Source organism: Melospiza melodia, chromosome Z (assembly GCF_035770615.1).
Source record: "Melospiza melodia melodia isolate bMelMel2 chromosome Z, bMelMel2.pri, whole genome shotgun sequence".
NCBI lineage: Eukaryota > Metazoa > Chordata > Aves > Passeriformes > Passerellidae > Melospiza > Melospiza melodia.
Window position 1 is genome coordinate 43,348,146 of NC_086226.1, and position 21,027 is coordinate 43,369,172.

Genomic DNA, 21,027 nt, shown 5'->3' on the forward strand with positions numbered 1-21,027 from the left:
CTAAGTGTAATTTGGAGAGTTGTCAAATGTCTTTCCTCCCCCAGACCTGCCAGGCAAATATCTCTGTGATTAAAACAAAGAAAATAAATTAATCTCCGCCTTCTTATTACAATACAAAGTGCGAGCAGCCAGGAAACATGGCGCAAAACCTGATGGTACACAGTGTCCTTAGATCACTTGGCCATTGTTTTCTCTCACAGCAGCACATGTTAATGATACAAAGAAGCTTAACATTTTTTGGCTTTGGCTTTTCATGTCACAACCATAATAAATGTGCATATTATTGTTTGTATTGCTATATCCTTTATATGCACTGCCAATTTCTAGAGCCGTTCATGCACAGCCAAGGACAGAATTTTGCCCACAAACAGACTGACTGAATAAAGTTAGGCAGAAGCATTGCCATACTGGTTTCATCTGTGAAGTAGTGGGTCACAGTACAGGATGTTTAAGTTGTAAAAATGTTGTCTGGGTCAAATCTGCTGCAGGAAGACCAAAGCTTTTTTGCTTTTCACTTACCAATTTAATTCTGCTTTAAAAGGCCTTTATCCTATATGGACCTAAGAAATCCTTAGTTTTATTTATTTAAAAAAAACCAACAATCTTCAAAACAATAAAATGGTCAATAGATTGTTAAATCCAGAAGAACATGAAGAAATAAACAGATTTGGGGTTTCTTTTGCTTATTTTAAGGAATTTGGGCCACAGAGAAGAAAATTGAATATGATGAAGAACGAAGAAACAAGTTTTAATGTGGACAATACCCGAGCCTCTCCCTTCTCCCTCTGCCTGCAGCCACTCAGCCCCGTTACAAAGCCACACAGAGCAACACAATTTGATGAAGAATTCAGAACACACCTCTCACATTTCCGCTATGGTCCTCCTCCTCTTGAAAACATGGAAACATTCCAGGGGTCCTTGGAAGGAGGGTCTCGCAAACGTAAGAGCATGCCAACAAAAATGCCTCCTCCCATCACCCTTGAGGATTCCTCATCATCACCAGATCGACCTGAGGATCACGACATGGGCTCTTCCAGTCTCCCCTTGGTGTTCCAACAGCCAACTCAGCCCAAGTACAGTTCCCAGATGATTGACCTCTGCAACTTTGGTTTTCAGTTCTACAGAACTCTGGAGCATTTTGGAGCCAAGCCCATTAAGCAAGAACCAGTGAAGCCTAGCATGGCATGGCCCAGTAACCCAGCATTCATGCAGGCTCCTTACCCTTATTATCCTAAAGTCCATCCTGGCTTAGTGTTTCCTTTCATTGTACCACCAAACTTTCATTTCAGGAACCCTTTGCAAATGAAAAGACCTGCAGAACCACCCTTCAGGAGGGCTGAAGTAAGAGAAAGTGGTGAAAACAAACAGAAAGTGGAAAGAGTAGATGTCAACCTTCAGATAGATGACAGCTACTATGTTGATGTGGGGGGTGAGCAGAAACGCTGGCAATGTCCCATGTGTGAGAAGTCCTATACATCCAAGTACAATTTGGTCACCCATATCTTGGGTCACAGTGGCATTAAACCACATGCTTGCACCCGGTGTGGCAAGCTTTTCAAGCAGCTGAGCCACTTGCACACGCATATGTTGACACACCAGGGCACTCGGCCACATAAGTGCCAGGTGTGCCACAAGGCTTTCACTCAAACCAGTCACCTTAAGAGACACATGATGCAACACAGTGATATCAAACCTTACAACTGCAGGATCTGTGGCAGGGGTTTTGCCTACCCCAGTGAACTGAAAGCACATGAGTCTAAGCATGAGAGTGGACGAGAGAACATTTGTGTGGAGTGTGGTCTGGACTTTCCAACTCTGGCCCAGCTGAAGAGACACCTAACCACCCACCGTGGCCCTATACAGTACAATTGCACCGAGTGTGATAAGACCTTCCAGTACCCAAGTCAGCTGCAAAACCACATGATGAAGCACAAAGACATCCGCCCATACATCTGCACTGAATGCGGCATGGAGTTTGTGCAGCCCCACCACCTGAAGCAACACTCCCTGACTCACAAGGTAAGCCAGCTCTCACCTTGCATATGAAGGTAGTATAAGGATTACAGGCAATGAAAGCTACACAAGGGCAGGTAACTCCTCAGAAACATGGTCTCTTGCCAGCTGCAGAGGCTTACACAGAAACTCCAGCATTGCTGGCAGCTGTATCAGCCAGATGTCTTTGCCAGCCTTAAAAAAGTACAGGCAAACGCAACTTTGTTATAAGCAGGAATTCAATTAAACCCCCTGTATCACTTCCCCAAACCAGATTCATATCTCTCTGTTTCTTGGGGCTTTTTTCAGAATGACCTTCTGTAAAATTTTGCAAAGCTGTATAACTACCCCATAATCCCAAAATTTTAAAAGTTTTTTTTAAGTGAAAGCCAGTTGTGATACTTTATTCCCTTAATTAGGAAGTACGTGAGTTTGTAGTGGACTGTAGCAAAAAAAAAAAAAAAAAAAGTATGTTATTACTCATCAGATTTTGAAGAATCATTGTAATGAGATGACATTTAAAAAACAAAATAACCCTAAGAAAAATTCCCCTTTGCGCATATGTTATCCAGAATGCCAGTTAATACAAATGGACAAGCAGGATCATAATAACAGCCAATTAATATCAAGTAGCAGTTTTGCCTCTGCTGACAGTGGTGACAGCAGGGCCAGCTTAGGGTACGAGAAAGCTTTGGAACTCTTCCGAAAAGATTGCTTCCAAAAATAGGAAAAATGCAATTGTTCCATTCAAGAAACTCTGAAATTGACAATCCACTTTTACAAAAATAATAAGAGAAGTCAAATTATTTCACTTTAAAAAAAGGTTGCTTCCAGATTAGCATATTTTTCCTTTAACATTTGAATTTTGGCTTTTACATGAAAAACATTAGAAATACAGAAAGCTATGGCCCTTGAGTCTTATAGTCACATATTCTTTGAAAACTGCACAACTTCTACTTCCACATTTGCTTTTTCTTTTCTGCTTCATGCTTATAATTTCTGGAGATTCCCTGCTCTTCAGATTTACCATGCAAGATTCCACTAATGGAAGAGTTGGTATGTTTTTTAGTCACAGGGAATGAAATGCCCCTGAGCCCTTAGGGAGCTTTTGCTTCTTTGTCCACAGCCACAGGTGGATTCACCATGAAAATAATAGTACTTAGCTGACTAAATGCAGCTTCGTATCAAATGAGCAGACACTTGAAACTGGTAGTGATGTCCAGTTTTAGCTTTGTAATTAATGTGAAAACCACTGACAGTCATTTCACATCTTTTTAAAGAACGGCTGTGGAAGGAGTAATTGCTCTTAGCACCTCACTAGTAAATCCTTGTTACCTTCAGCACATAAAACTCTTCAGCTGTATAGTAGCAAATTCTTTGATTTTCATAGTATCTAAATCACTGAGAAGCTGACAGACCACATGGGTGTGAGTAAGAATATTGAATTATGTAGTCATAAATTGAGTAGATAGCATAAAAAGTGATAGAAATGTTCTATAAACCTCATATAAAATGAAATCATTCAATAGTGGTTACTGAAAATCCCACCAGGAATAAGCAGATATTTCTCTCTGCAATAAATGGGAGATGTATAATCAATACTTTACTTAAGCAGCAGAGCAGGAGAGGGAAGCTCTGATGCTGACTATGTTAGATTTATTTGAAAACAGACTTCATTACTTCATTAAGTTTGTGTTTTGTTTTACTTTTCTGCTTCTCAGAAGCTTGTAAGAATTTGTCAGGAGAAAATACCTTGAAAAATGTTAAAAGTGAAATAATTTATTATCAACTTTGCTAATGCAGAATGAATAATTCATAAATTGCTGTACTGACGATTAAATTACCTAGAAAATTTTACATCTACAGAATTTTTTTTTCAGGGTGTGAAAGAGCACAAATGTGGAATTTGTGGCCGGGAATTTACTCTGCTGGCCAACATGAAGCGACATGTCCTGATCCACACCAATATCAGAGCCTATCAATGCCATTTGTGCTTCAAGAGCTTTGTGCAAAAGCAGACTCTCAAGGCCCACATGATTGTTCACTCTGATGTCAAACCCTTTAAATGCAAGGTAAGTACATTTGGTGGTAGAGGTATTATCCTAAAGCATATTTCTCTGATATCGTCATCTTATCATGTGGTAGAATTAGAAAAACAAACCTGCTAACATATACTGCACTTGTATTCAAAAATTAACATAAACCAGCCTGATTTTCTTTCTTTACCCAGGTTCTGCTTATGTAGCACAAAATAATGGAGATAAATACCTGTGGTTTACTCCCTTTCCCATCACGATCATTCCTTCTCACATAAGTTTTGGGGTTTTTTTCCCTGTGATTGTTAAAGTGCCACAGACATTTGAGGACAAAAGCATATCTGACATTTGCTTAGTACAATCATCCAAACAGAAATTTAAGCGCTTAATAGCTTGAAACACTGACAAAAAGCAGGAATCAAATCATGCACCCTGCAGAAGATCATGAAAAAGCAGCAGCCAGAATTTCACACAGTGATGCTATGCAACAGTTCAAGAAAGGGGTTAGAAAAAGCCACAGCAAAATAAAACTACAGAAGGGATTTGAATGGGTAGAGTGTAATTACCAGACTGGAATTCAAGGCAGGATATTAGTATGCTAACCAAACAGCCTCTGAGACCACCTGGCCTTTCTACAGTCCTTTAAATTCCAGTTTGCCACTGCCCCCCAGCACTGGAGAATGGCATTCCATTTCCATCCTCTCTTCTCCTCCCTCCCCGTAAACCCTAAAGACTTTATTGATCCTGTTTACTTCTAATACATTTCTTATGAATTATTCATATCTACATTCTTGTTCAGTACTGGATGCTACATAAGTTCTTTTGCTGCCTCCAGTGTTCCAATGCCTATCTGGTTCATTACTGTTGTCGTACTTTGTGAAGTCAAAGGCTGGAGATTTCCCACTTTGATTTGTTCTAAGATGGCTGTAAATACAGAGTGGAGCATATTACCGAGGTTATGCATAAGAAACTAAAAACTGAAAGCAATTTCTAGAACTCTTTCATTCTACATCTCTATGGTATTGATATTTTCTTAAAAGGAATTTCTCATGAAGAAGCAGAAATGGATGAAAAATTTAACTGGAAATATTTCATTTTTTCATCATATTTCATTCATATGATCCTTATTTCATCTTGAAAAAATGTAGAATTTCAAAATGTCATAGGAATATATGATGTTCAGTGCTGGTTTTAGTAAGAAAATGTCGGAATGAATATTTCTGACTTCATAATTTTTCTTTCTTAACGTCAAAACATTTTACTTTGAAAAACTAGCAGCAAAGTCTTCCACCTTCAGTACTTTGTTCTAATTTATGTCTTATGAAAGTAGTATGTTGTGTAGTAGTGCTTACATTACTCTATATTGATAAAAGAATTTCTTTTACTGAAATTCTATGGCTGTAACAAGTCAGGTCTGCTGGAGGTTTTCATTCTTTGAGAACATCTGCAAACATGCCTTGTTGTTCCCATTTGGTTGAAGTCGTTCTCTGACTCCTCAAACTTCAGAAAAGAATCTCAAATTTTTAATCAGATTTTGTGGGTGCAGTATATGGATCCACATGTCTTTTTGGGTATGTGCAGATTAGCTGGAAGGTTGTGTTCAGCTCAGTGTTTAATAATGACAGACTATTGAAACTTGGAGAGGGCAATAAAAAAAAATGGGAAATAGAGTATCACCAGTATGTTTTTCAGACAGGAACAAAATCTCTACAGGAACACCTGTTTTTCTTATTTTTTTACTTTTCTGTCCCACCCAGTGTTCCAATGAGGAAAGAAACAAGTAAGCATAGTGAATCTGTTTCTCATATGTCTGAAGGGGTATGAATCAGCATCAGTGCCTCTGACAGTGAAGATTGCAACAATAAGCAGACACAGAATCAGGAATTGTTTTTTTGCATTAGGAACATTACCTAACACTACCTCTCTGATAGAGCCCCTGAAGACTCTTGAAGGCAAATATTTCTGGCTGGTACTTGGAGGGTTAAGGCAATGACCAGATAGCAGCCTTTTGGCACCGAGCTCCTCCTCAGCAGAAGGAAGGATATAGCTGTATGAACAGCCTGCTTAACAATGGCTCACATGTCCCGGGGGAACCGCCTGCAAATAGATTTCATCTTGCTTTCTCTTGTACTTTTCAAAGCTTCCTGTTTTCTCACGGTCCTTTTGGACAGTTTACAGTCATTCTCCCTCTCCTTCTTTCTTTGAGGAAAGGAACACCCTTCTTATAAAGAAAAAAAAAGAAGAAGAAGAAGAATGCAAGGGAAAGAGAGCACAGCAGTAGCCTTTATACTTCACCGCATGCAATGGTTTTCTTTACCTTTTTCTCACAGCAAAAGAAAACATGAGCTTTCCTATGTGTCTAATCACAGCTAAGCACATACCATCAGAAGTGAGGGAGTAGCAAATAGTTGTCCCTTCTGTTTCCTCACCCAGCTGCAGCCTGGATCTCTGTTTGATTTTCTGCTGAAGAGTGAACTTGTCTGTAGTATTTAAAGGCCTGAGCCCATTTTGCCTTGTTTATTTCTGTTTAAGAGGGAAAAAAAAAACCCCACTGAAGACTTATGAAGGTATTCCAACAACTGGTGCAACAGTACTAATTTGGATTTGTATAGAAAGGTTCCATGAAATTTACTGTTGCTTTTAGTGCTGAAGTAATCAATTTTTCAGACTTCCAATAAAGGATGCAATGGATCTTTCTTCAGCTCAGACAAATATCTGTAACAGATGTTTCGAACACCACTTTTTTCCCTATCTAAAAATGTGGTTTTTAATCAGAGAGAGAGAAGTACTTTGAGAAGGAGCAAAACTGGTGGCAAATCTAGAAGGATGATACTTCACATGCTGGCTTAAGAGGAAAAAAATCTAGGCTGGAACTAATGTAGACTATTCTAGCAAACTATACTGAAGTCCATTTCACCAGCCAGTGCAACTAAGTCTGTTCAGCAGACTTGCAGCTGAGTTGTTCTCTTCAAGATTTTAATTTTATTTTGTTCTAAACATCTTGTTGAAGAATATTTTGTTAGACAGCCTAACAGAAAGTCCACAAGTAAACCATGTTGTTCCTGATATCCCAAGTTCTCTTGCATAAACTTTTCACCTCCCTGAGTGCTATAGTGCATTGGGTTCTGCTGGAGCTCCTCCCATGCAACTGTCTCAGGATCATCTCTCACACTCTGCTCACAGGGCTGTAATGTCAGAGAGAAAGAAAATCTTGTACAGGCTTCTAATTTGATCTGCAGATTCAAGGTCTTCATTGAGCATTAGCTATGTACTCCAGCTAGATTTGAATTGCAGTCTCCTAGCATACAAGTGAGAAACCTATTTCCTTTTACATCTGGATCATAGATATTCATCTGAAAGATGTCTCGTGCCTTTTTGAAATGACCAGTAAAGCAGAGATTATGCCATAGAGACCCATCATTCCAAAAACCAATTTTCCTATCTGCATTTCTTTAATTTTCCTGCCACACGTCTGCACTCTAGTACCATTTCCTTATGTCCCCACAGGAGATTTCAGGACAAGAACACATTACATATTTTGAAGATGTGCCTGACTCTGGGAAATGGAAAACCCATCAACTTTATTCAGACACAGAACTTTTATGCCATAAAGAAATAACCTTTACCAAGTCCCTGTCTTTTCAGTAAGAGGAAAGAGAAACAAATATTGCCTTGACAGAAAACAACTAAATGGTCCTTCTAAATAAATTTTAATACTCAAGACCTTATAAAGATAAGTGTCTGCATGCAGTACTGAAGCCACTCATCCACCCAACATGATTTTCCTTGGTTACCAGTTCAGACAGAGAAGATGTAGATATCAGAAAGCAGGTTCTGGTGATAACGTATGTCAGCCACAATACAAGCAGATAACCAGAAGCCTTCAGCAAAGAGGTGTAAGAGAGATATTATTGTTGACATTCTTGCAACAAGAGTAATATTGACAAGTTATAGGTTGTTCCAGCAGCTGTCAAGATACAATCAGCTGCTGGTTACTCCTTGCTAATTTTCTGTGCTCATTAGTAGTCTCAGTAGATGAGAGTCTGATTCCTCCCAGCACTTTCTGAGGTATTTTGTGGTTCTATAATTTCTCTGAGTGTACATAAAATAAAGTATTAACTTTATTTGAACATGAAGAAGACAGTATTCTTTCCTCAGTGGTTGGATGACCCTTGGAAGCAGCCATCTTACTTTTAAAAATAAATTACTCACTTTCAGTGGCTATTCCTTTTTTCCACCAATGGTCACGTCTAACACTTTGTGATAAATTTATTTGCTAGAGTTTTCATTTTAGTAAAATCACAGACAGAAAAACACGAATGGTACATATGCAGCTGAAGTGAATAACGTTTTGCAAAACAAATGAATGTTTTCAGAATCTGTCTTTTTACAGCTCTGATTCAGCTCTAGTTTTTATTTTAAAACAGTAGACCTGCTAATTTTTGTATTTATGAACTGATTCAATTTTTCCTCAAGAGAAGTCTTAAAAGACAAAGCATACAGTACTACTTTTCCAAGGATCCTTTTGCTATTTACATTTCATCCAGATATTCTAAGTGATGACTTTCTGAATTTACATCTACAAGTTCTGTATCAGTTCTTCTGTAATACCAAATAAGTAAAAATTGAATCCAGATTATATAAAAAATCTGGTGGAGTCTTAGTAATTTCTATTAATTAATTGTCTGCCAGATGGTTACCCTGCTAGATGAAGGTTTCAGTTACTCAGTAATGGTGACTCTGGATCATATAGTAATAAGAATAATTTTTAAAAAATTAAAATCCAATGATAAAACAAGTCAGGAAAAAAAAAAAAAAAGTAGAAAGCAAGCACAGAAGTTTGCAGAGGATGGAAATAGCCACTTGAATGTGAATAAAATTATAAATCCTGGTAAGGAAAGACCAGAAGATAAGTAAGACTGGGTGGCTGTAATAGTGATGTCAAACTCTCATGTCTTAAGAGTACATAAGAGTCCAGAGTACAAAAGGACCCATCTAAATAAACAACAATGAATTAAACCCACTGGTATTGTTCCATCAAAGGAAAAATTTCACGATCAATGGCTTAAGCTGGCAGGAACATGCTTCAGGGAAAGCTGAGTCATTCTTTCAGCCTCATGACTGTTTAAATTGCAGCTTACTCACCAGAGATGCCAAAACACAAGAGTTGATAAACAAATGATGAAGGAATCAGGGGAAATAAAGAGTGAGCAAGAAACACAGAAAAACAAGGAATTGCTTTTTCTAGCTTTAAGCAAAATGTGCAGCCATTTAATTTCCATTTAAAAATAAGTAATATTCTGTTACTCTGTTTCACAGAAACCCTTAATTGGTTTTATTCCTGCCTGACATTGTTGATTAAAGACTAGATGTATAAACTACAAATGGAATGGTTCACCAGGGCAGAAACTTTTGCTTTGAATCTCATTCAAGTTATGAGCCTTCCAGATTACTCCCTTAAGTCTTTCCCCTCCTTACAACAACATTGACTGCTTTTGGGGAATCCTGCACTATGTGTGCTGGTCACCAATATAAAAAAATATCAGCAGTTCTGAGTGCCTTGGATACCACATGTTTTTGCCTGTAGGATTTTGATGGAACTTTGAAAAACTTATTGCAGCCAAAAACTGCCAGAATTTAAGTTGAGAAGTGTAGGTCCTCTTTCCTTTAAAAATGTTGTCCTTGAAAATACTGCTTCAAACTAATAATTTTCATTTTTACCATTTTTACAGCTGTGTGGAAAGGAGTTTAACAGAATGCACAATTTAATGGGACACATGCACTTGCACTCAGATAGTAAGCCATTTAAGTGCCTCTACTGTCCCAGCAAATTCACCTTGAAGGGGAACCTAACCAGGCACATGAAAGTCAAACATGGAGTCATGGAAAGAGGATTTCACTCTCAAGGTAATAATTTTCAGCAAGATTATTCTCTGTGAGATCTGAATATGCATATCAGTAAACACAAATGGGCTTTGTATGACAGATCCACAAACTTGTGCCATAGATCCAATGTTATTGCAAGAGGAGAATCCCATAAGCCTGTGAAGTTGTTATTAGCTATATTACTATAGCATTACATGGCAGCATTACATGTCCCAAATAAATCATAAATTAATCCTAATTTGACAGAAAAAGAAAATCTGAAACACTTATGGTCCTTTCTGACAGGTTAGTGGATTCCAGTCTGGAGCGGGAATGGAATCTTCAATGGCTCTACATCCAGGAGCCATGGTCATTCTGTACTGTATTGGCATAGCTGGTGCCACATGAATACCATAGGCTCAAGATCCCATTTACAAGGAAGGACATGAATAGGAGGGAATATTCCTCAAAGTATAAGTCTCACAGTATAAGGATTTTTGACTACTGAGGGCATCCTGTGAAACATTTCCTGTCTGCCACTTACCACATACACTTCCTGAAGTCATCCTCATGTGTGTAAACTGATCAATGCTATCTAAAGAAGTGGGGGAATTAGGGAGAATTTTTTGAGGGCTTGGGCATCCAAGGTCCCTTTTTTAAGTATATGAATAATTCTTTAGTGGGCAAAATTTCTTGGCATTTCTCATATATTCAAACTTTAGGGCAGCTTAGCACATGTGCAAAACACTTACTCTAATGACATTTGGTGTAAATTTTTTGAAGATTCTAATGGCTAATGAAATAAGTATTTTTTTCTTTAAATCTCCCACAGCATCATGCTAGTTAGAGAATTGCTCGTAATTGGAGATTGCCTAAGATCTTTTCGTTGTACAGAGATTCTGCGGCCCTTGAGGCTTATCAATTATGAGAAAATTTGTGAGGTCTGATGCCTGTTTATGAATCCTTTTAACAAATACACCTTGTTGCAAAATAAAATCTGCTGTTTAGTGATACTGCATAGATTCTTCATAAACTTGATTCATTTACTGAGGGGAAAGTAAAAAACAAAGGAAACAAAAGCAGGTAAAATTGTGACTTTCATAGGTATTGGTCGAAGTCCTCACTTTGTCACTAGTCTTTAATGAAGCTGACCTATGCCTATAATATCTGATTTTTTAAAATATATCCTGATGATGTTTGGAGTATTTTTGAGTCCACAGATGCCTCTTGGATAATCTGTATTTTCAGTAAGAGGGAAGACACTGACAAATAATAAGCCAAACCAGATCTAGGATTAGATGCATATTCATATACACTGCTCAAAATCATCATTTGTTTATAATGATTCCCTCAAGCTGAAGCACTGTCTAGTGCATAGAGCTTTTCAGTTCATTGTTTCTCAGTGGATGAAAGGGGGAAAATTAAGGACAGTCATAGGCTGCTGAGACTGTTGTCTTTTCATTTGTAAAGTATTAACTTTGAACCACAGTGTCCATAGAACAAATACATTACCATGTTTTTAGTCTCTTCTGCTCCTCTGAAACATAAGATACAAAACCTGGGACTTGGATTATGGACTGTGGTGCTTTAGATTCAAGTTTTATTTTAGAAAAATAATAGGAAGGAGGAAGTGAGTACGTTGAGATAAAATTCAGTTTACAAAAGGCCAGACCATTTCACTTTTCTTCCCAGCTGCATCATCCAGAGTCTGGCTGTATAACAGAATGTTTTGTGTGTCCTAACCTGGCTGTGAGGCGTAAACAATAGCACTCCTTTTTGCAGCATCTCGAAGGAGATGCCTTGAGATGTAAATAGTGAAACACTTGGAGATAGCTGGATGGATGACAAAGTTAAAAAATTAAATACAAAGACACCTCAGATTTTGGTTTTTAGCCATGTATCAAGTAGTAAAATTTCGTATATATAATTTTTTCCTTCTCTCCTCCCCTCAAACCACTACAAGGTTTTGGAAGAGGAAGGATTGCTCTGTCCCAGACAAATGTCTTGAGAAGCTTGGAACAGGAAGAGCCATTTGATCTGTCCCAGAAAAGCCAAGGGAAGGGTATCTCATTTCATTCTGATGGTGAGAGTGCCAAGGGAAGCTCATGTCAGGAAGAAGAGGAAGACAACTGCTATGAGGTGGACCGATACAGCCCTGCCACATACCATCATGATGACAACAAGCTGTACATGGCTCAAGATCTCTCTGGCAAACCTGAGTGCATGATGAAGGACTTCAGAGAGTCCTACTGCAATGAGAAGAAAGAGGTGTTAAGTGAGGGAGGACTGGGGAAGAGAATAGGAAATTCAGACAAAGAGGAGAGATGTGGAGAGGGAGAGCTTGCAAACAGCAAAGAACATCTCAGCTTTAGATCCTTTGAAAAGGCCAGACTTGGTCACTCTCTCTCTGATTACTTGTATTTCAAGCACAAGAACAAGAGTTTGAAAGAATTGCTGGAAAAAAAAATGGAAAAACAAACAATGCTTCTAGGCATTTAAAATGGACATTTTTAAAACAGCTGGAAAATGGTAACCAGGAATATTTTAACATGAATTGTAAGCTATTAAAGCCTGGAAGTCTGTAGTAGTATTTAGAAATAAATAAGCCAAATTATTAAAAATAATTTAGGGTAAACCACATACATTAAAAGAATAAAACAGCTTGAGGTCACCAAGAAATGCAATAGATATTGAAAAATAACACTTTAATATTTATCCGTTTAATGTATAACAGACAATGGGTTGGGTACAGAAGTTTACTTTCTATTATATGGGGATAGATACTTACATGCAATTTTCTACTTAGCAGAAAGCAATATATTTTAGCATCTGATTTCTTATCTGACTAAATATATATGAAAACTTCTAACCATATGCCTCAAAAATATCTGAAAATACAAAGTATTTCGCATTATAAGCCAGAGTACTATTAAACATGGCATGCATGAAAGTGCTGTCGACATTCAGAACTAACACAGTCCAAATATTTGATTTACTGAAGTGACTCTTAGTGCAACTACTTACAATGAGAAATGTTAAACAAAATAATAAGAAGAACTAATGTCTAGGGAGGCAGTAAAGGACAGTTCTCTAAGGCTTTAAAAGGAATTTATTACAAAAGTTCTCTGGCACAAGGAATATTCGTGCTTTGCTGTGTTTCAGCCAGTATGGGAGTGTTCAGAAATTCTGAAGTGAAATAGCATAGATTGTGTTGACATTCTGTTCTACTGCCTGCTTGGACCAACACGTGTACTGGGGGGCATCAGCATGCCGTATTCACAATCTTGCCATAGTTACATATAACACAGTATGAGTAATTCAAAATGAAAAAGTTATGCAGCTTCACCATTTATCTCTTCAGTTTATCATTGCTAGTAAGGATAATTTTGGAATACACAGATCTGGTCATTTTTTGTTTCAGGGGGTAAAAACCACCCTTACAGAACAAGCAGTACCTCACAGAGGAAAACTTTCCTCTTATTAAGGTCAGAAAACTTCTCTTATTAAACACTTCTTGAGCAGTAAGTGGCAGGCCTTTCAGACAAATTTCACTCATGCTGTTTTTATGGAGTCAAACTCAGCTTTTCATCCTCTGATTCCCCTACAGTTATAAGCTTATAACCAACATGGGGAAAGCCTATTCATTAAACTTTTCATTAATGACATGAATACTTTGAACAGCATATTAGTTCCTACATCTTCAAGAAAGATGACAAGCAGCCCTGAATTGTCCTATTGCTTACGTGGAAATAAAAATTCAATTAATCATAAAATTTGTCCTATGTCCTTTGGACATCCCAGCTCAAAAGGTTAAAATCCATATATATGGTACATCTCTTCCAAATATTACTGCCTTCTTCACTTACCTGCTGAGTTCTTGATTTGAGATGCATTGCAATCATGCTCTCTGTATAGCAAGTTATAATTAAATATAGTCATCTACTTTTATGGCTTGCTAAGACCAGTCATGTAGCTGCAGCTCTCTGCCCCTATAAGAAAACACACACCTCTCAAATTAATGATCCTCATGCCTACCACTTAAGCAGCATTCACAGGGCAAGGTCCTTATTTTTCATATAACTGGGTTTGTGTAGTCCAAGGCTACAGGCAGTGTTTTCCTTTTTCAAGGCTCAAACATGGCATAACATATGCAGAAATTCATGCAGAAAAACCTATTGATAAAAGAAAGAGTAACATCCAGGTGACTTTCCTAAATTAAATCTATGTCTGATGTGCATATTTTTAAAAATAAAAATGTTATGCCAAATTGAACTGGAAGGTAGGTCACTTTAGAATTTAAAAAGTCTTTGAGGTGTATTTTAGAGGTCTATGGTCATGTTTCTTCAGGGATTAACTGTTCTATCATAAACATTCCTCTTCCTTGCTTTAGCTGTAAGATGATGCCTATTGAAAAAGGAGCTATCTTTCTTTCAAGGAAGACATTGTGGACAAGCAAAAAAGTTAGGAAATTTTTAGGATAATGAGTGAAACTGTACTATGTACACAGCCCTTCCATTGCAAACTCTTGTCTATTAATTGGAGAGTGCTATGGGACAGCTAGACAATTCTTATCAAGAAAGAAACAAAGTATTACATACCAATTGCAGTCCAGACAAATGGAGCAAAAGAGACATTTTCAGCAGAGTTCAGCTCCCAGCCACTAAGATCATAGGATGCGTTCTATCTGGGCTTCAGCAAAGGCTTTGATACATTATCCATGGCATTCTCCTGGAAAAGCTGACAGCTCGTGGCTTGGGCGGATGAAGTCTTCGCTTGGATTAAAACATGGCTGTATAGCCAGGCCCAGAGAGTGGTGGTTAATGGAGTTAACTGCAGTTGGCAGACAGTCACCAGTGGTGTTGCCCAGGGGTCGGCACTGGGCCCAGCCCTGTTTAATATCTTTATTAGCCATCTGGATGAGGGGATGGAGAGCCCCCTCAGTCACTTAACAGATAACCCCAAGCTGGGTGGGTTTCTGATCTGCTGGAGGGCAGGAAGGCTCTGCAGAGGGATCTGGACAGGCTGGATCATGGGCCGAGCCCAGTGGTGTGAGGCTCAACAAGGCCCAGTGCTGGGCCCTGCCCTTGGGTCACAGCAACCCCAGGCAGTGCCACAGGCTGGGGCAGAGTGGCTGCAAAGCTGCCACAGGAAAAGGCCCTGGGGGTGCTGGTGACAGCAGCTGAGCGTGAGCCAGCAGTGCCCAGGGGGCCAAGAAGGCCAATGGCATCCTGGCCTGTGCCAGCAGTGGTGTGGCCAGCAGGAGCAGGGCAGGGATTGACCCCCTGTACTCAGTGCTGGTGAGGCCACACCTCAAATCCTGTGTCCAATTTTGGGCCTTTCACTCCAAGAAAGACATTGAGGTGCTGGAGCATGTCCAGAGAAGGGCTACAAGTCAGATATCCCTGCAGGTGTTCAAAAAATGATCAGATGTAGGACTTAGTCTAGTTGACCAGGTGGTGATTGTTTAAACATTGGAGTTCATGATATTAAGAGGTCTTTTCTTACCTAAATGCTTCTGTGATTGTGTGATTCTGCAACTGCAAAAACTATGTTTATTGGAAGCATGCAGTCCAGAGTTTCCTTACTGACCTTGTAAGAGAATGTGCCAGATGTGTCCTTAGGAAAGGAAATCACTGCAGACAGTTGTGCATTGTCTAAATGGTTACTCCAAACTCCTTCAACCACACTCCCCACTTCAATTTACCCACTTCTACAGGTGCAGTTATCACTGGAGCCGAAGTACTGGACAACTACATACAGCTGGGAAATAGTCCCAAAATGGCAATACTATTTGCAAGTAATTCATAATGCGAACTCTTTTAAATCACATTTTACTAGAAAGCAGAGTATTTCTTCACAACGGGACTTTGAGATTCTGCCCAGACACAAAGCCATACTAAGTTAATTCTCAAACAAGCAAGTCTAATTCATGTCAGAATAGTAAAAACCTAATTTAAAACTGTAAATTATGAATAAGAGAAATTACAAACAAAATTATTACTGAAGTAAGAAGACAGTGCCAAGTGACCCAAGCAAAGTGGTTAGAAGATGACAGTCCTCCCTACTGTAGAACATAATGTAGATGGGTCTGTGGCATTTGTTACAAAGAGGCCTCAAGGGACAAATTAAAAGTGAAATAACAGCCTTCATTGTGAAGCACCTTGCTTTTCAAACATAAGTTATTTTCACACTATTTACATTGGCACTGCTTTGGGAACAGACAGTAACAGCCTTTGCTTTTTAATAGCTTTGAAAATGCTTTATAGAAATTTGCTCTCATAATGAAGCTATTTCCCATTTATAATTTTCAAGGGATTAGCTTCCTTATTTTGCCTTGTGTAGAGGCTCAGAAGTCCAGTAGAGACATTGTCTGTGTCCTGGACATTGGGGGATACATTTTCTTCTTTTTCTCATTCCTAATGTGAGTTTATCTCGTCTTCTAGCTCTGTTGTGGGAAAAAAAAAAAAAAAAAAAGGCTTTATCTTACTACTGTTCACTGTTATTTGGGTTTTCATTTTATGGGAACATATGAAGCTAAAGCCCAGTCTCCACCACCTCCATATAAAAACACATTTATACCATTTGCCTGCATTGTATAGGCAGCCTTGTTTCATCCTTTCCGAGAGCATTACAGCAAATAAGAGTGGCTACAAACTTGCACAGCTGAAATGTTTCCAGAAGTCAGGCTGAGGAAAAGATATATTTGCCCTACCATAAAGAGTCTGGGCAAGTGAAGGCATGTTAAGTTAGGGGCTTTTCTGATGTTAAGGGTAGCAGGGAGAGTTCTGCAAGACGCTTTGGAGCACAGAGTAGGTGGAGGAAAACTCAAAATCTGAGCTAGTATCGTTTAAGGGTGAAGATAGAGATCATATTTAAAGGAAAAGCAAAGTTGTACGTGACCTCGCAGCAAAGTGTTTTCAGCCTCTGGCCACAAGGACTCAGCCATCTCCTTGTGAAACTGAGTTTTCCTGGCTGCCAGACAGCCTTCAATTTGTGACAGCAAAGACAGGTGCTCTGTGTTCAGAAGGTCAAAGGGTAAAATACATTGTGATTAATGTAATAATTAAAGTTTATTCTGTGCTGTTTCCTGTAAAACAAGTTAGTGGAAAGACCAAGTAATGCTACTGCACCCACCTTTTTACAACTCTGTGTTTGTCTACTTCCTATTCTTTGATTTCTCTCTTCATATGGTGCTGCTCGACTCTTCTGTTTTGAGTGTACAGTTAAGAAGTAATATAAGTACCATATTTATTATTCCTAGAAGTTTTAATAATTATTAACAGTTTTGAAAATGTCATGTCTGCTTAGCTGAACAAGATGTAACAGAGCTAACATGTTGTACTCCTAACAGATTTTGCAAATAATGTGTTGCATATTTATTTCATGTAGAACATTGAGTTCCTGTTTAAAGCCACAGCTTGTGAAGTGAAAAAACTATATGTGAATCTTTAGTTTCTGGCTTTCTATCTCAATAGTAAAAGCATGTATGATGTATTGTATTAATTTAAGCAAATAAATATGTACTGGAGAAGCTGCTGTACTTTGTATTGAAATGGATATGGATTTCTTGGCATTTTAGGTACTTTATATGGCAAATGCATGGGTTTGGTCTGACAAGGTCATTCTTCTCTGAGCACCCCTGAGGAGTGGTTCTTGTTAAAGGAAGGCTAAATCCATGATGAAGGACTAGTTAGAAGACAAGAGCAGAAGAGCTGCCAGGTCCTTTAAGGCAGAGAGATAATTTTTTCATTACAGACTACATGAAAGACATAAAAATGCTCTGGAGTGATTATGTAATTTGTCAACTTGGCTTTAGACAAGCTAAAAGAGAAAGATCTTTTTCTTCGAGATTTTTCGAAGAACCGCATCATTTAAAAAGAGAGGAAAAAACAACCAGATGTATTGTAAGATTGAAGTTTAAAAAACAGAAATACCATTATATTAAGGAATAAGCAGAAGATTGAAATAAGAGATTTAATGTTGCTTTTTCTAAAGGAAAGGGTCACTTTTAAATACTAACTAACCTCTTGAATTTGTTTGTTCAAATGAGACCCTGATTGAATTGGCATCATCAGACTTCACAGAGAGAATTTCAAACTTTTTGAGCATAGGGAAAGCAACAGGAATGTTTGCTATAAGATAAATAATAACAAAGATACTCTGTTTCTAATTCTCAGAGATATATGCCTTAAAAAGTGGAAGAGGGCTTATGCGAATACCAGAAATACATGCTGGAAGCTAAAATAGAACCCCAGAACTAAGCCTTTGGTTTTTCCCCCATTTTCTTTTGTTTTTCCTGATGCTTTGATGGTAGGTAACAACTACTATTAGATTATAGACTACCTCTACATGAAGAGGATGAAGATATGTTGGACAGTGAGCTAGTTCATTCCCATGTGAGTCAGTATAAGTGAATCTCAAAGTTTCTCCTTTGAAACTCAGTTAGAAAAATAAAGTTTGGAAAAAATATATGTTTGAATTTTTCACAAACTTCCTCTTCAACTTAGCTCAAAACTGAGCCATGTTCACTTAAGTTTTAAATAACACTTTCAAACCATCAGAAATTCATTAGAAGAGAAAGAGAGCCTCAAATGCTCCTGGGGGGCATTTTTGTGAAAATCGTGACATCTTGAAAGGCCCAGAGTATCTAAAGGTATGGAGACAGCCAAATTATTACACAACCTCTTACCAAATTTGTCTCATTAATACTCTCTTAGGTTCCTGTAGTGTGATACAGTTTAATGTATTTGCCCACAGATTTCCCTAAAGTGAAAATCTGATCTAAAAAACACATGCAGGATGTCAGTAATTGCAGCATTTGCAAATGATGAAACACACTGCTAATGCTACTTCTATATATGACAATGTGTGATATGATGGGGTATGCTATATGATGAATCATAAAGCATGGATTTTCCTAATGATTGCCAGTAATGAAAGTACAGCTGAACAGAGAACAGATACATTATGAAGAAGTCTTCTGGTGTCCTGTCATTTTGATTATGCTCTCTGAAAATATACTTTACATCTATCCCATTACAGAAATGATTTAATTTGGATGAGGCCAGACTTTCCCTTTACTGAATTATTTCCTGTACTGACGTATTTATTGTAGTGGGAACATTTTATTCAAAAGACCTCTATCAATTTACACTAGTAGAGAATGTTAGCTTGCGTTTTTGGAGTTGGGATTCTCTGGTTATACTGCACTTTTTTCAGTACTTAAATACTCTTACACTTCTGAATGGAAAATCACTGAGGAATAAATTATTCAAGACACTAAATTATTATTCAAGATGCTAAAAAATTCAAGACTAATTAACCAACTAAAAATGGGTTGCCGTAAAACTGACAATGATGGGGTTGTGGAAAACTAGAAAGATATTTCTACCTTGTGGAGGACTATTATGAAGTTAACGGAGATAGGAACTGTCTAATAATGCCAGAGAAGGTGTCGCATAAATGTCTCTTAAAGAAATACAGTTATACAAGATAACTGGCAGATATAAACCCAGAAGAATATATATTGATACAGAGGGATATGTTGCAAGGGAATTCTGCAAATTGCTTTATTCTTTACAGAATTTCTACTACAAATTATACAACTTTTCTAGAAACAGTAAGTCATGATTTCAATCAATTGTTTCGTGATTTGATACTGATACATCATCAGTAATCATGATTTTTAAATCTATTGGTTTCAAAGGCCAAGATGATTTTTCAAAATCAGGTTATAAAGCTAGCCAGCAACAGAAGTCTAATGACAACTGACATCTGTGGCATAGTCTTGCTGTGAAGAAAGTTACACTAAAATTGAAACAGTGCTGTGCCTAGTACAATCTGTCCTGGAGGCCTGTGAGAGCAGCACCAAGATCAGACTGGTCCAAAATTATATAGGTATGATAAACATACATGCAGACACTGCCTGGAAGCTTGATCTTACTTTGCTGGAAAGCATTAAAAGCCATTCCCTAGTGAGAGTTTTTCTGAATGCTACTGCATAGCAGTAGCAGCTAATCCTTCTGAATGGATTGTATGAGGCAGAGTTCACATGAACAGTCAAGACTATACACCAGCTAAAGTAATTCCACTGAAATGTTTCCCACAGAAATGTCTGGGGTTGCTCACGACCAGAGTGGCTCACACATGTTTGTTACCAGTGCTCTGTGGGAGGAACCACCCCCAGCCAGCTGGCAGAATGGATCATGAGGGAGTGCTCTGCAAATGTCACCTATTACGCTGCTACTTCATTTTAAATATATTGTCCCCAGGTTAAGCAAACCCGCCTAATTTCACTCTGAAGGGGATGAGGCATGATTTCATGCTAGTGCTGCCTGTCCCACCCACTCTTTTGTAACATGCAGCTGTAAGGCAGATATATTTTAAATATTTCACTACCCATTTCACTAATGAACATGTGATGAAGACATGCGCTAGCATTCCTGATTTCAGCAGTGTCATTAGTGGTCTTCCTACCTGACTTGCAGGATCCAATCCCTGTACAGCATGAAACTATGCCACTACTCATTCCTGTTGAATACTTACAGGTTTATTTAGGGCTTTTATCTAGGGCTTTAATTGTGCATTTTTACGCTTTCATGTAGAGCCTGATTTTGTGTAGATCCCATTATGCATATAGAGGAGAGTGAAAGATTAATTGCCAGTTTTTGACAGATAGCAGCAAAATAGCAAAATTCTTACTTTTCTGCTCTTTTTTAAAATTAAAATAAAATAAAATTATTCTCTTTTTATTTTACTTGTTCTCATTTATTTCTTAGGATCCTAGTGCTTAGACCACCAATCGCCTTTCTACAAAGCACTCTAAGAGGTCAGGATGATCTCTGAGAACATTGCTGCAGAGCCATTTCTATCCTTTTCTTATTAAATACTTGAAAGAGAAAGGAGCAGCCCAGTGTGAGGATGAGTAGACAGAATGACTGGCACAGTCATTCTGTCATTTCCTTGCCATTTCCTTGCCATTTCCAAGAGACTGTGAGTATAGTACGACAGTCCTTGCTACTAAGCAAAATGAAGACTTAATCCAATTTTAGATTAAATTTAATAAATTTAACAAATTTTTGATTAATTTTTAAGTATGTTTCAGGGTTTGCACTTTTCAGATTACAGAGTGAGT

At 38.1% G+C, this 21,027-nt stretch overlaps 1 protein-coding gene across 3 annotated transcripts in view; it reads left to right on the top strand.

The window, feature by feature from the left end:
• Nucleotides 1-17,424, top strand: part of ZNF366 (zinc finger protein 366) — a 36,392-nt gene extending 18,968 nt beyond the window's left edge. For all 3 annotated transcript variants that reach the window (XM_063181328.1, XM_063181329.1, XM_063181330.1), the window contains 4 exons: nucleotides 694-2,019; nucleotides 3,873-4,064; nucleotides 9,761-9,935; nucleotides 11,857-17,424. In XM_063181328.1, coding sequence (XP_063037398.1) covers nucleotides 694-2,019; nucleotides 3,873-4,064; nucleotides 9,761-9,935; nucleotides 11,857-12,392 — 2,229 coding nt within the window. In that variant the 3' untranslated portion in view covers nucleotides 12,393-17,424. The remainder of the gene's footprint in view (nucleotides 1-693; nucleotides 2,020-3,872; nucleotides 4,065-9,760; nucleotides 9,936-11,856) is intronic.
• The last annotated feature ends 3,603 nt before the right edge of the window (nucleotides 17,425-21,027 follow it).